Source organism: Macaca nemestrina, chromosome 16, assembly GCF_043159975.1.
Source record: "Macaca nemestrina isolate mMacNem1 chromosome 16, mMacNem.hap1, whole genome shotgun sequence".
Lineage (NCBI taxonomy): Eukaryota > Metazoa > Chordata > Mammalia > Primates > Cercopithecidae > Macaca > Macaca nemestrina.
The window spans coordinates 83,433,087-83,448,341 of NC_092140.1; the positions used below are offsets into that span (position 1 = coordinate 83,433,087).

The 15,255-nt window shown below is 38.6% G+C and overlaps 1 protein-coding gene across 12 annotated transcripts in view; it reads left to right on the forward strand.

The window, feature by feature from the left end:
• LOC105491716 (ecto-NOX disulfide-thiol exchanger 1) overlaps positions 1–15,255 on the forward strand; it is a 468,515-nt gene that overhangs the window by 244,152 nt on the left and 209,108 nt on the right. For 10 of the 12 annotated variants that reach the window (XM_024796026.2, XM_011758342.2, XM_011758343.2 and 7 more), the window contains 2 exons: positions 10,227–10,370; positions 11,153–11,290. In XM_024796026.2, the coding sequence (XP_024651794.1) occupies positions 10,301–10,370; positions 11,153–11,290 (208 nt within the window). In that variant the 5' untranslated portion in view covers positions 10,227–10,300. The remainder of the gene's footprint in view (positions 1–10,226; positions 10,371–11,152; positions 11,291–15,255) is intronic. The other 2 variants (XM_011758347.3, XM_011758350.3) reach the window with 2 other exon arrangements.

Here is a 15,255-nt window from a genome sequence, read left to right on the forward strand (position 1 = left end):
TTCAGTGCTGGAGCCTTTCCATCAGCATTTATTCTCCCATCTCTTTTGTTGAGGTAGGAGGCTCCATGGAGGTTATCTGGGTTATGGGGGCCTGCTGAGATCACTAGGTGTAGCCAATTCCTGCTTTTGATGGTGCCTGACCTCCAAAAGCAGCTAGGCCATAAAGACCTTTTACCAAGAAATAACCGGGATTCAGCTTCTGAATCATGTATGTCCCTGGAGGTTGGAACGACCTTTCTGTGCCCCCTAATCTGCCTTTAGCCTCAGGAGCCTGAATACCTTTTGGATACTCAGGCCTTTTTCTCTTCTGAGCACCTTCATTTAAATCTTGCTGGATACAACCAGCAGCACTAAAGGTTTGACCCATTTCCTCAGAATGCTCGCTACTGAACTAGAACTTTACAACTGGATGTCCTGCTGTGCAGGCATTTGCATCAGGCTCCTGTGCTCCCATAGCCCTCCCCTAACTACCCCATCATGCCTTCTGGGTTACCCCCAACAATGTAGCCATACCATTTATGAGGCCCTGAGAAGCAAAAAGGACCATCACAGGGGACTCAAGGCTCCACTGTTCTTGCTTACTGGTTACAGAGCATGAGCAAGGGCTGTGGGTGGTCATTCAGAGAAAGATAAAGCAATGTCTCTGGCCCAGGACAATCCATGCAAGGTGGGTGTGTTCTGCTAAAGCTCCCTGTCCCAGGGCGATCAGGACTGCAGGGCTAATGCTTTATTCATCATGCTGCAGTGGCATCATTAAGAGCACATTTGTTTAAAGAGTAACTAACATGTTATTTGTGACCCTACTAGAAGAAATGTTAAACAGGATGAGCAACTGGCTCAGGCTGGTCTTGGTCTGATCTGGGTTTTATTGCAGGTAGATTTCCATAAATTAAAGGGCTCTAAGCAGGGCATTTGGGAAAATAGATAACTAATTTGCCGGTTTGCCACCACTTAAGGGTCAGTTATTTATCCACTACAATTAAAATATTCCACTTTGTAGCTTAATATGTTTTCCACGGTTGGGTCAAGGTGTAAAATGAGTACATAATGAAAAAACTGAGCACAAAACAGCACAAATTATAGAATTATATATTGTCTGATTTCCTTTTCGTAAGAAGACAATAATGTTTACAGAAATTGCTTTCTGTGTGTCAGTGCAGCTGAACAGACCAACATTGCCTTTCTGTACTGTGTATGCATACAAAATTATTCTTTGATTTGTGGCCATGCGTATGGTTTATAGAATTCACCTCTCTTGATGGCTGCATCTTTGAAGCCTCACATCCCCCTGAAGTCTTGTCCCAGAGGCATTATCCCTTCCTCAAGATGGCTCTTTCCCGTCTCTCTTGCTCTGGCTCAGGAGTCCATAGCTTTGCCATATTAGTTGAGGCTTTTATTTAGTTACAACATTCTGTTTACATTGTCTACTCTTTAGAACTTTTAGAATGTGAATGTGAAGAGAACAAACACAGAAAAAAGTTGACCAAGGGGAGACAAGAATGATCTGATATGCCGTTACTTTCATAAATTTGCCTGTGGCTAGGTAAGATGGTAGTTAAGCCTCAGTATCCCTATTCCAGGGATAGAAGAGTCACTTTCCAAGGCCACATATCACTGCAGAAGTAGGATTTGAGGACAGAATTTAGATTTAGATCTTTTGTTCTTCAGATAGGTGCTCAGGAGGGAGAACGGTGAACTCTTAGGACTATTTGGCACAGTGAGCTGCCACACCCATCACTAGCTGAGGCTGGACAGTTGCCCATCAGAAACATTTTGGAAACATGTTTATCTGGGAGAAGTAGGAATTGATAAACTCAGATTTTACCTGATTCTTCAAACCTTGATGCATTACTCTATGAACCTGTATGTGTTTGCCCTGAATCCCAGGGGCTTAGAAAAGCTTTGCATAAAGTGGGACTCTTCTAGCTTTAATAGATCCAGGCTTATGTTTACTGATGATATTGCTTTCTTTAATAATTTACTCGCCAGCAAAGTCTAGCAGTGATCACGTTTTTTTTATGGTCGGTGTATTTTGGAAAGTAGAAAATAATAACATATGACAGTAGGTTGTGTATGTGGTTGATTGATACCCATGAATGAGGGGAAGGAGTTGAGCCATTACGTATTTCATAAACTGTCTTCAAGTCTAATGTTGCCCTTTTCAGAAAATCTCTAGAAGTCTAAATGTGAAAGGTCCTATGTTTTAAAACCTGCCTATACAAAGACTTTAAAATTACATGCAGTAGCCTCCCTTCCCCACAGGGGATATGTGGCAAGACCTCCAGTGGCTTCCGGAAACCTCCGATGGTACCAATCCTTGTCTACATATTACCATAGTAGCATCAAGGCCTGTTTTCTTTTCTTTTCTGTTTTTAATGGAAAGAGGGTACTTTATACGTAAGGTCTCAAGATTTATTTTGTTATTTGTTCAATTTAGAAATATAAAGCATATTTTTCTCCAAAAGCAAAGTTTTCCTGAGAAAAATAATTTTACTTGTCATTTCTCTATGCTTACATATGTAATGCCAAGTGATATTTTTCTTTGTGCCAAAAGAAAATTGTTCTTATCTGCTGTCCTGCCCATGCTAGTTGAGTTGTCTCTTTGGCAAATTTGGTCATTTTGTTTGATTGCATGATTTTACAGGGGAGCCTTCAGGTCATCGTTCTTTCTGTCTCTTTCTCTCAATATGGAGTTCTTCAAAGACAGACATGCCGTGGGTAAAACCTTACCCATTTAGTAACCATGTCCTCTCTAAGACGGAAAGATGATGATTTGTAGTTTAAAATTGGCTGCCATACAAAGTAGAAAAGTGGAGGATGTAATCACAAACCAATAATGGAATTTCATGTTTGAGAAATGGTTGGGTCTGCTTTTCATCCTCTGTGGTGCGTGCCAAATGGAAACTTTTCCTTCCTTCCAACAATTTCACTTCTTTCGTACTGTACATATATGCCTTTGTTACACTAATGTACTGCTTAATGGGTCTGGAGATGCAGTTATTTATAGATTTCAGCTCATTCAAAGAGCAGCTGTAAGAAGTCTCACAAAAGGTGAACATCAGTGTAACCTGCTTATGACCCTGCATTGGTTGCCAGGGAGGTGTGGAATCTTAAAGCTTAGAGGGTGACTTGTTAAGTGCATCTAAAGCTTATCTTGAAAGATCTGACAGATTTTTTTTTTAATTGTCATTCTTTGACACTTTGAATTCATCTTTGTTCTAGTATACAAGAAAAATCCCTCCACCCTCATTGTGTTCTTTAGCTTTAAACTTCCAAGCTTTGGGACTGAACTCTGGAACTGAGATTTGTTTTTCTTGGTTCCTTTATTATTTCCTTCTTTTCCTTTTTTTTCTTCATTTTTACTTTCCTCTCTTCTCCTTGCATGAATTAATTTGAGATTACATGTAAAATATTTATATTTTGTATAAAATGTAAAATATGTTTTATAAATTTATAACTAATATATATTATATATAACTTATATATATAAGTTATATAACTTTTATATATATATATATATTTAACACCTACCACATTTCAGGTAGTTTGCTTGCTAGCTGCAGGGTATGCACAGATGACTAGTTTCCTTGATCATCCTAAGCTTATAGTTTATTAGGGAGATAGAGATAAACTAATTAGAATATGAGTGAAAGTGCTGGGCTAGAGCAAGGTACAGAGTGCTATGAGAGCATGTGGGAAAGAGTATATATCTCCTTTATCTTTCTACTTTAACAGAAAACTGGAAAAAGAATAAGAAGGGCATCTCTCTTTAGGTGCAATGTAGTTAGATACTAAAGAGGACCTTTTGATTTCATGGGTTTGATATTAAGTGCTGTCGGGTTCACCCCTATCTGAATTGATCTTTGCCCAACTCCATCTTCTGCCCATACTGTTTCCAAGAAATGGCTTTTCTCGCCATCCCTGAGAAAGAGCTTTTTAATGTTATTTGATATAATATTCCTACTTTACAGTCATCTCATCAGAAATTCCCCATGATATGCCTAATCTAAATCTATTCCTCAAAACCTCAGTCTTATTATTTCCCATTAATCAGCTGACATTGATCATTAACAGATAACCACCATCCTCTGTATTTAACAGATTTGAGACTTTATCGTGCGTTATCATGTAGGATGTTATAAAAATCCCCATTATTAGCTACCTTTCCATTCTTTTCTTGAAACTCCCCTCTAAGTGCTCCCCAATCCCCCAAAATTTACTCCTGTCTAAGAATCTGTAGACTTAGCTGACATTTCTGAGGAGGGACTGAGGAGAGATTTACACTGTATGCTTCCCAGTGAAACCACCTGAAATTGTTCATAAGTCATTGATCTTCTCTGTAGTTGTCTTTTTTTTCATGGATGGACACCAAACATCCCTTCTTTCTTTCCCCTCAAAACATTCAGCTTTTGTGTTTTCTTTTACCACACTTTACAGAGCAATTCCTACTCTGTCCCTAAACTTGCAGATTCCACTCACCTCCCTTAACAATAAAATGAAACACCAGTAGTTAACAGGACCCATTCTCCTTAGAAGCCAGATTAGTAACCCGCTGCAATAATCAGAGAATGTCCTTTGGACTCCTTTTGTATTTGAAGAGATGATAGTGAGAATTTTACAAAATTGATTGAAGATATTAAGATTTTCAGTTGTTCCTCAGTGGGAAGATTGATCTGCAGTTACATAGTTTACCATTACAGGAAGCAGAAGTATCTCCCTTACTAGTCATAGACAGTTGCTTAAAAAATCGAAGAGTTAATACATAAGCATACCTATTTCACAGTTTTCTATATTGTTTTAAACCGTGGAACATTTCCATAACCTCAAGAGAGGATGGTACTGACTATGTGAAGATTGAAGTTAGGTATTTCCTTAGTGATGGAAGAGGAGAGTGAACTTTGGATGGAAATGTATCTTTCTTTTACTATAAATAGATACCATGATAATGCTAATGGAGAGTTCTTATAAAATAAGGAAGTTGCAGATCCTGTATGAAATAAGCTTCCTTTGGTATCTTTTTTTTTTTTTTTTTTTTCTTTTTCTTTTTGAGTTGGAGTCTCGCTCTGTTGCCTAGGTTATAGTGCAGTGACTCGATCTTGGCTCACTGCAACCTTTGCCTCCCAGGTTCAAGCCATTCTCCTGCCTCAGCCACCCAGGTAGCTGGGACTACAGGCACATGTCACCACACCCGGCTAATTTTTGTATTTTTAGTAGAGACGGGGTTTTACCATGTTGCCCAGATTGGTCTCAAATCCTGGCCTCAAGTGATCCACCCACCTCGGCCTCCCAAAGTGCTGGGATTACAGGCATGAGCCACCGTGCCTGGCCTGGTATCAACTCTTTACAAGACATTAACAAATCTGATTTATTTTTGCTATAATTATTTTGTTATTGAAGTAGGTATAAACCTAAGGACTTAGATCAAACAAAATCATGCTTTTTATCTTTTTTAAGACAGGGCCTCACTCTGTCGCCCAGGCTAGAGTGCAGTGGCACAATCTCAGCTCACTGCAACCTCTACACCCCCCACTCCCCAGCTCAAGCAATCCTCCCACCCCAGCCTCCTGAGCAGCTGGGATGACAGGAGGGCACTACCATGCTTTACCAATTTTTTAAGGTTATTGTAGAGATGAAATCGCCCTATGTTGCCCAGCCTGGTCTCAAACCCCTGGGTTCAACCAATCCTCCCACTTTGGTCTCCCAAAGTGGGTTATAGATATGAGCTCATATCTGGGATTATAGATATGAGCCACCACACCCAGTCTATTTCTTTTTTTTAATAAGAAGGATTTTCAATACCTAACTGATATCTACCCTCCTTTAATAGGAATCTGTGTTTTGTGGACAATTACAGGTAGGCTTTATTCTTCATGACGTGTGTATCCTTGCTACCTATAGAAATTGGAGAGGGTTAGAATAAGTTCTATTATTAATAGTGGGAGTAGCCTGTGCCCCCTTTTTTTTTTTTTTTTTTTTTGAGATGGAGTCTCACTCTGTCATCCAGGCTGGGGTGCAGTGGCGCGATCTTGGCTCACTGCAACCTCTGCCTCTCGAGTTCAAGCGATTCTCCTGCCTCAGCCTCCTGAGTAACTGGGACTACAGGCGCCTGCCACCACACCCAGCTAAGTTTTGTGTTTTTAGTAGAGACGGGGTTTCACTATATTGACCAGGCTGGTCTCAAACTCCTGATCTTGTGATCCTCCCGCCTCGGCCTCCCAAACCTGTGCCATTTTTTAAGCCAAATAGTATTTTCATAGACTTGATAAGTTTCCAAAACTATTTGCCCCATTATCTAGCCCAATGAAATACTGAGCATAAATATATTTTGTTGAACAGTTACGAAATTGGTATGAGATTTTGTACTTGAATATATCTTAACAGGAAACAGGTTAGATATCGGTTAAGGCCAAACAAAGCTGTACTTTTATCCTTGGCAGTTCGTATATCAGATTGTTTTGTGGTGCTCATACTTCATTAAAAGCTATAAGTAGAAACTGCCAGTTTCATAAATGGTCATGAATCACTTGAAAGTTTTTGTAGTTACAGAGGCAGAAAAATCCTAGAGAGAAAATATTTATACATTATTTAAATTGCATCATATTATTTATTTTTATTTTGTTTTTATTTTTATTTTTTTTGAGACAGAGTCTTGCTGTTGCCCAGGCTAGAGTGCAGTGGTGCAATCTCAGCTCGCTGCAACCTCTGCCTCCTGGGTTCAAGCGATTCTCCTGCCTCAGCCTCCCAGGTAGCTGGGATTACAGGCATGCACCACCATGCCCAGCTAAGTTTTGTATTTTTAGTAGAGACAGCGTTTCACCATGTTGGCCAGGCCGGTCTCGAACACCTGACCTCAGGTGATCTGCCCGCCTCACCCTTCCAAAGTTCTGGGATTACAGGCTTGAGCCACACTGTGCCTGGCCTTAAATTACATTATATTATTTTATGTATTTAGTTTTTTAGAGATGGAGTCTCACTCTGGCACCTAGGCTGGAGTGCAGTGGCGTGATCTCGGCTCACTACAACCTCTGTGTCCCGGGTTCAAGCAATTCTCCTGTTGTAGCCTCCTGAGTAGCTGGGACTACAGGCATGCGCCACCACACAGCTAATTTTTGTATTTTTAGTAGAGACGGTGTTTCACTGTTTTGGTCAGGCTGGTCTCAAATTCCTGACCTCAGATGATCCACCTGCCTCGGCCTCCCGAAGTGCTGGGATTACAGGCGTGAGTCACCACGCCCAGCCTACGTCATGTAATTTTATAAAGGAATGGTGGAAAATGAAATATTGTGCTCCAACTGAGGTGTGGCATGGAAAACTAGGGCAACACTTACTTTTAGAAATATCAAGTGTTATTCACTGTTTTAGAATTAATTACATAATTATCTACCAGAACACAAAGATCCCAGGGTACCTTAATGGAAACACTACATTTCCAAATAAAATAATAATAATTATCACCTACTGTATTCAGAGTGCTTTATTAGCTATAATTTTTTAACTCCCCACATCTCTGTGTGTAAATAAACATCGCTAAGGAGATTAATCTTTTCTATACTTTAGAAATAGTAAAACTAAGGCAGAGAAATTGATGTGAATGATGAATTAGGCATTATGGCCTTGAATCCTTTAAAGAGGCAGGTATTCAATGGGAACAATAGATACTAACAAAGTACAAAAATCATTCTTGCAACTATCCATAAATTACTAGTTGGTAATTAATTAAAAGTATTACCTTTCTTCCGAAATGAGTGACCGAATCAATTTAAATTTTGTGAACAATGTCACGGCAGCCTTGAGACTATTGGAAATTCCTAAGATGTGACAGAGCTTGCTTTAGAATCACCATCCCAGGCACATGGTAGCTACACGAAGTTGTATGTCATTAAAACCATTGGATTGGGAGACTGAAGAGATGTAATACATTGAATGTCACAACAGTTTGATTGGGGGATAAATCTAGGTTTATACACCACATCTTGCCAACAGAACAATGCTTTGTTTTCAATGGAACAGTAGCAGTTTGTTACTGTTTTCAGTGAAACACTTGCAGTCTGTTAAGATGGCCATGAAAGTGTTAGGTAGAAACTATGGGTCTCCGGGACACTTGATGCCCCTTTATACGACTGTAATCACTAAGGTGAAAACTCCCATTGGAACAGACTGTTATGGAGTCAGGGAAAACTAAAACCATCCCTAAAACAGTATAGCAAAAAGTCAAGGTGAAATGTGGTGGGTCAGGCACAAGTCATGAGCCTACAAAGTAGAGGGATGTTCTCTGATACAGTGTTCCAGAACTGCAGTTATTAGAGAGAAAAAAAAAATGTGTGATTAATGCCCATTTGGGAAGAATCTGAGGCAGAAGGAGGCTAGCCAGCTAAACTTCATTTGGGGAGATAAGTAAGACAAATAGTGACCTTGCAAAGATCCGAAACAGCTCTGCTACAGGGCCATTTGAACAAAAGAATGAACACATTCTAGCCTGACTCTGCCAAGCTACTCTGAAATGGTTCAAAGTGGAGAGAGAAAAGTGCTTTGAGATTTCATCGTAGAAAGATCGTTGGTGAATGGACCAGACATTTAGGTTAGCTCTGCATTTCTTATGCTATTGAATTTATTTTCTATGGTGAGAATCTCTTTGTCTGATGGCACTCATAGCCTAAGGTAATCGATGCACAATACACATGCAGGGTCTGAGTTCATTTGGATAGTATAGTGGGAAGGAATAAAATATTTCTTCTCAGTACAATTTGCTCCCAAAGTTAGAATCATTCACTGTTGGATGATGATGATGATTCGTCTTCCTGATAGACAATTGGAAAAAAATTCCACACTATCTTACATACCCCTGTAGTTGAGGGATAGGGATTTGTTGAGACCATAAAAACTATTTGCTCATTATTCACCTATCCTTGAGAATTGAACCCTTAGCTTCCATTTGAATTAAACTTCTGCTCAACTGATCAGAAGTTCTTTTTGACAGTACAGTACTCAAGGAATTACTGATTCTTATACCTAAGAATGAAACAAAAAGACATGCCATTAAAGGTTCAAACTTCACATTAGAGATGCCATAAAAGTTTCAAATTTCAAACCATAAGATCTAATTATAAAATCGTTAACAGGAACATAGTTTAGAAAAACTTCTAAATTTATACTAAAATAAAAATAAATATTTAGACTTAGTTGTTATATCTAATCTATATAAGATCAAACTTGTCATGTCACCAGTTTTGAACTGGTGAAAGTACACTTAAAATATATGTGAAAGCTCTATGTTTTTGCATTTCTAAGGGTGGAGAGAAGGCATAGCATTTTATAAATTGTGTGAGATTGAGAAGAACTTTGTAACTTTAATGTTTGTTACTTATATTTATTAGATAAGTATGTTAATATATTTATACATATTTATATATAATATAGTCTTTTATATATCATATATTATATATTATACATAAATATATAATCTATAAATATAGAATATATTTTATTATATATAATATATATTTTTTATATATATGTGTGTGTGTATATATATATAAGCTGGGCAATTCTAAGGAAAATTCAAACCAAAAACCTTGTGGCCAGTTAAATTATCTTTCCAATGAGCTGAAAAAAAACAAATGCTCTTCCTTTGCCTCCCTAGCACCCTCTAGATCTTCCTTTGTGGACAGCATGCCATTCTTCTCTTTTGCCTTTCCGGACTATTGTAATTTAGGTACCCTCCTTTTCCAGCTGCATGGTGAATGGGTTCTTGCTTTTTTTCTTCCTCCTCCCAACTTTTGATCCTCTCTGAATACATTTCACAGACGACCATCTTCCAAAATAACAGCATCAATTAATTTTTTAACTTAAAAAAAATCTTCTTTAGCCCTGATTCTGCCCTCTCCATTGATGTCTAGCGTGTGTGGAAGAGGCTGTGCAGAGACTGATAAGCCCCCATTTGTGAAGGTGCTTCAGTTCACAAGGCCTTTGAGGCACTCACAAATGGCGCTGTTTATTCAGCCAGCCCCGGCTCCTGGTGATTCCATGAGTTGGCCCACACATCTCACAGGGCTCTAATAACTGAGCCACAAGACAGCCGCTGAGCCGTGGGAAGCAGCCTTTCTTCTGTGCCCGAGACTGGAAATCGGTCTTTGTTTTTGATTTTGAATAGATAACAGTTTGCTCCTTGACGTTTTATCTCAGTTAACTATTAAGGTTTCTCACCACACTTCTGTCCCGTTTTGCAGAATCTGATGACCTCCGAGGGGACCCTGCACTCAGCCATCAAAGTGCTCCTGCCCTGCTGGACGCTCATAATTCAATGGTAGATGCAGGTGGAGGTGAGAACATCACCCAGCTTCCCCAGGAGCTTCCTCAGATGATGGCTGCAGGTAAATGCCAGTGGCCAGCACAGGACACAAACAAGGCTTTTTTGAGTTCTTAGTGGAAAACTTGCCCCACCTCGAAAAATATGCATTGAACCAGGAGCCTGGGCCCTTGAAGAAATCAGTCTGTAGAACTAGTAACAATGAAAGAGCACTAAGTCAAATTGGACACATTTTTCTGTTTTGTTTTGGGTTTTCTTAAGCTTTGTGCTACTTGTTTTCAAAGTTTATTTATTTAGAAATCCTTCAGAAAAGTCACTTGAGGTAGACACCTGCATTTTCTTAACGTAATAATGTAAAAGTTTGTAAAGGAGGGAATAGGTTAGGAGGTAACACTTAATAAATTCAGTCAGGACCAGTTCTCCTGCTTGACAACGATTTTCTTATTAGATAGAAGGCCTGCCTGCTCAAGAATTACACCTAGAAACAGTAAGCCAATTAACTTGTTTTACCAAGAGAGTATTACTGCTTTGCCTCTCAGCCTTGTGACTTAACTAATGTTGTTTCACTGGGAGAAACAAACAATTCTTCAATTTTTTTCCAGGGGTATCTCCTTAATAGCATGCTGTGTATAATATAAACTACATGTCATTAAGTTTTCTCCCAGAAAGTATTTGGAAACACTTTATGTTTATGTCTGGAGAAAACATTGCTGTAGATTATATTTTTTATTTTTGTGTAGTTTGGGAATGTGCTAAATGAAGCCTCACATCTCTAGAAATGTGATTTTCTTTAAAACAAACACCCTTGCCTATGAACTCTAAATCATGGTTTGTTTTTCCCCACAGCAGCTGATGGTTTGGGGAGTATAGCAATAGACACGACCCAGCTCAACATGTCCGTGACAGATCCCACAGCCTGGGCTACAGCCATGAATAACCTGGGCATGGTTCCCGTGGGGTTGCCTGGACAGCAGCTCGTGTCTGGTAAGCTTTCTCCTGGTTTCAGAGATGCTTGCAGCAGTCCCGAAGGGTGTAGGTGACAGGTGCCTGGTAATCTCTCTGCACTGCGAGTGTTGGACATGGTCTTTTATTTATGACTGGGGCATGTTTGGCAAGTTGTACTTGAGATTCTTTTCCTCATCACCTTTCTCTTGTACCTAATAGCTGTTCTCAGAAAAAAACATGCTAACTATTATTGCTATACACAGTCTTGCAACATCAATTGCATTTCTTAAAATTGGTAAATAGAATGGCTAATATTTGTTTTCCAATTTGCAAAACTCATTCACCTATATTATCCCATTTGATTGCACTGTCTTCCCTTTATGATAGGTAGATATTTCTTGTTATTGCTCTTGTTAATGTTTCCATTTTACAAATAGAGAAACAGAAGAGCAGAGTTTAGGTATCTTTTCCACATTGAAGTGGCAGAGCTATAAACAGCTCAGGTGACACTAAATTCCCTGTTTTCTGTCCACCACATGGTGGAATCATAATACAATGCAAGCATTCAGTAGAGAAAATGTTTAGAAATATCACAAAGTCAAAAGTCATCTAAAAGATTTAATCATTGAATTTAACAGGTGTTTGCTGAGGATTTTACATGTGCCCTGTAAAAAGTGCTTTGAGAAACAGAATAAATATATATGTATATAAGTGTCTTTGAAGATCCTTTCTCTTTAAATTGAAAAAACAAAACAAAACACCAACACCTGAAAAACAATGATAAAAATGATGTGTAGAGTCAGGTGTGTTAAGTAGTGGTGCAGACTGGTAATGTAGTAATCAGATCAGTCACTGGGGCTTTAAGGAAAGATGTTATCAGGAAGCTGGGGCTTGCGCTAAGTCTGGAGACATGAGTAGGATTTATATATGCACTCACTCATTCATTCATTCAACAAATATTCATTGAGCCACTGTCCTGGTGCAAGGGCTCCCACAGTAAACAAGACAGGTATGGTCTGCCCTCTCAGAATTTATAGTGGAGAGGTGACAACCAGGCATTATGCAGTAGTCATTGTTATAATGGCAGAAGAAGACTTCACTTTTGGCCATCAAGGTAGGTGAGGGTAGATGGTGTTCATTAAGTAGAAACCAATCGCTTTTGGAATGTTGCTAAATTTTACTCCCACATACCTGTGCACTTTATGCTGAGTTGACCAAGCATTTGTTTTTTGTTCAATAGTGGCCACAAATGAAAAATTGCAAATTAATTATAGTAATATATATGTGTGTGTGTGTATGTGTACATGTGTGTATGTGTATATGTGTACACATACATACACACACATATATATATGGTTTCTTTTTTAATATAACAAGAAAGAACATGAAAATGGATAAGAGACTAGGGAAAGTAGGAGACAAAGGAAATACAAAGGCTGAGTTTTAAAACATTACATTTAGGATATTTATTAAAGTCTTCAAAATGCTATCAAATTCATACAACTGAAGATTAGTCTGCTCTAGGGAGGTGGGTATACATAAATGACATTTTCTATGGCTTGAACGTGTGTTTATCCCAGGCCCCTTTCCCCTAAAGCTTACCTAGACAGATACTTTCTTCTAATAACTTGAGAGTAAAGATTTCTATTTTTCCACCCAAGTTTCCCCAGTTGCCTAATTGAAATATTCAGAAAGCAGAAGTAAGTTACTCTTGTCTCACCTCCTACTTCTCTCAGAAAATGTTGTACGACTTCTAGAGTAAGCCAAAACCTTCCTAATTCATTATTTTTTTCTTGTGATTTTGAGTCTTCTGACATTTTCACCGTGACCAATTTACGATTTTCCCAGCAACTTGCCATGAAAAGAATTACAGCCCTACTCGTTATAGAAGATTTACCGTATCTGCCTGAATTACTTTTTCTATCTCCTGTGTTAGCCAAATTGCTTAAACTGTTTTTGAGCCTTTCAGGGTCTTTCTGGGCTTTCCTTCATCATTTACACAGCCTGATAATTTAACTGCACTTTGCTTTGTTCTCAGGGCCACCAGCCAACTGTTTTAACATCTTACCTAAACAATTTTTTTTTTTTTTTTTTTAGACGGAGTCTGGCTCTGTTGCCCAGGCTGGAGCGCAGTGGCCGGATCTCAGCTCACTGCAAGCTCCGCCTCCCGGGTTCACGCCATTCTCCTGCCTCAGCCTCCCGAGTAGCTGGGACTACAGGTGCCCGCCACCTCGCCCGGCTAATTTTTTGTATTTTTTAGTAGAGACGGGGTTTCACCGTGTTTGCCAGGATGGTCTCGATCTCCTGACCTCGTGATCCGCCCGTCTCGGCCTCCCAAAGTGCTGGGATTACAGGCTTGAGCCACCGCACCCGGCCATCCTAAACTATTTTTCCATTGTATTCTTTTATATTAAAATTTTTTAAATAATTCATCAACTCTCCAGATTACTTAACCATTCTACTATTTACATTTAGGCTGTTTTCATTTTTTCACTGTTAACTAGCCAAGTTTCCTTAAAGAACTTAGTCTCCCTGAGCATGCAAAAACATCTTACCTTTTCTATAAAATGGTGATCATATCTATTTCATGGAACTGCTGAGATTTAAATGGGATAATTTATATAACCTCCATCTGGTAAGCATACATTAAATAGTCTTCTTACTCCTTTGTTCTTATTTCTTCCTTTCTCCTTTTTGCTTTTTTTAAAGCAAGTAACATTTTGCTTTAAAACATTGCAGTAGACATTTTTATGGATGGGGCTTTTTAGCTGTTAGAATTATTTCCATTGGATAGGCTCCTACATGTGGAACTAGTAGGTCAAAAGAAATGAGCATTTTCAAGTTTCTTGCTGAGTACTGGTCGATTAATTCCCAAAATATACATATGGACTTAATATTTACTAATTTGATATGCAAAAATGGCATCCTATTATTTTATCTTAAATTATTCTATAACTACCCTTGTTTATTTCCTTATTCTCCTTCATTTTCTATTCATATTTTCTCTTTTGCAAATAATTATTCTCTGATAAATGGATACTTGGTAATTTTGTTGTTGTTGTTTATATTTGGGCATTTGTTAAACATTTTAATCCTTGGACTTCATATTTCCTGAAAATGTTTATCTAGTCCGGGTTTTGCCTCCTAATGTTAGTTCTTTTTTATGGTTTTTATATTTAATTTTCCGTTTATGAGTTCTTTATTCCATTTCTAAATGCAGAAAGGTTTGCCCACTCTGGAAGTTGTTATATTCCCTATTTTCCATGCCCCCATTGACTTAAATCTGCCTTTTATTGGAAATTAAATTCTTAGGCATATTTTTATCTATTTCTGAAGTATCTATTCTGTACTACTGATTTATCTATTTTTATTCAAAGACCACATTGTTTCAGTTCTTATAGTTCTATGGTATGTTTACATGACATATCTGATGCCCTTTTGACTATATCTGGTGTGCCCCACTATTGTTTATTTTCCATATGGCCACAGAGCCACGGATGCCACTGCTTGCTCAGGTGTCATGCTGGCCACCTCTGGAGTTCTTCACTGTGAATGCAGAATGTTAGAGGCAGCCTTTTAATGTTTCAGAAGGGACTTAAAGATTATTTAGTATAACCTTCCTTCCAAGAAATCCTCTTTAAAACATTTCTGACAGGATTATGGAGAGGCTGGATTTTATGAGTACTTGGCTTTCTCCCAAAGTTTCTGATATTTCTAAATAACCAACCACTCTTCCCATATTTGTTGAAATTAAACTGACACTAAATCCCTTTCCTCACTGCTTCTTCAATTTATTGAGAGGTTAAAATTATCAGCAAAGCAAGGCGTAAAAGTTTTATATCCTCTGATTTTATCAAAAGGGTTTCCCAAGAAATCAAATCCCTCATTACTGTGGTAGCACACCTTTCAGATGCGCTGTCGTGCACTTCCCCAGCGACGCCGCTTCCACTTCCCTCCCCTTTCATCATCACCAAATGTTCCCCACACCGTGATTCTGCTCCCAC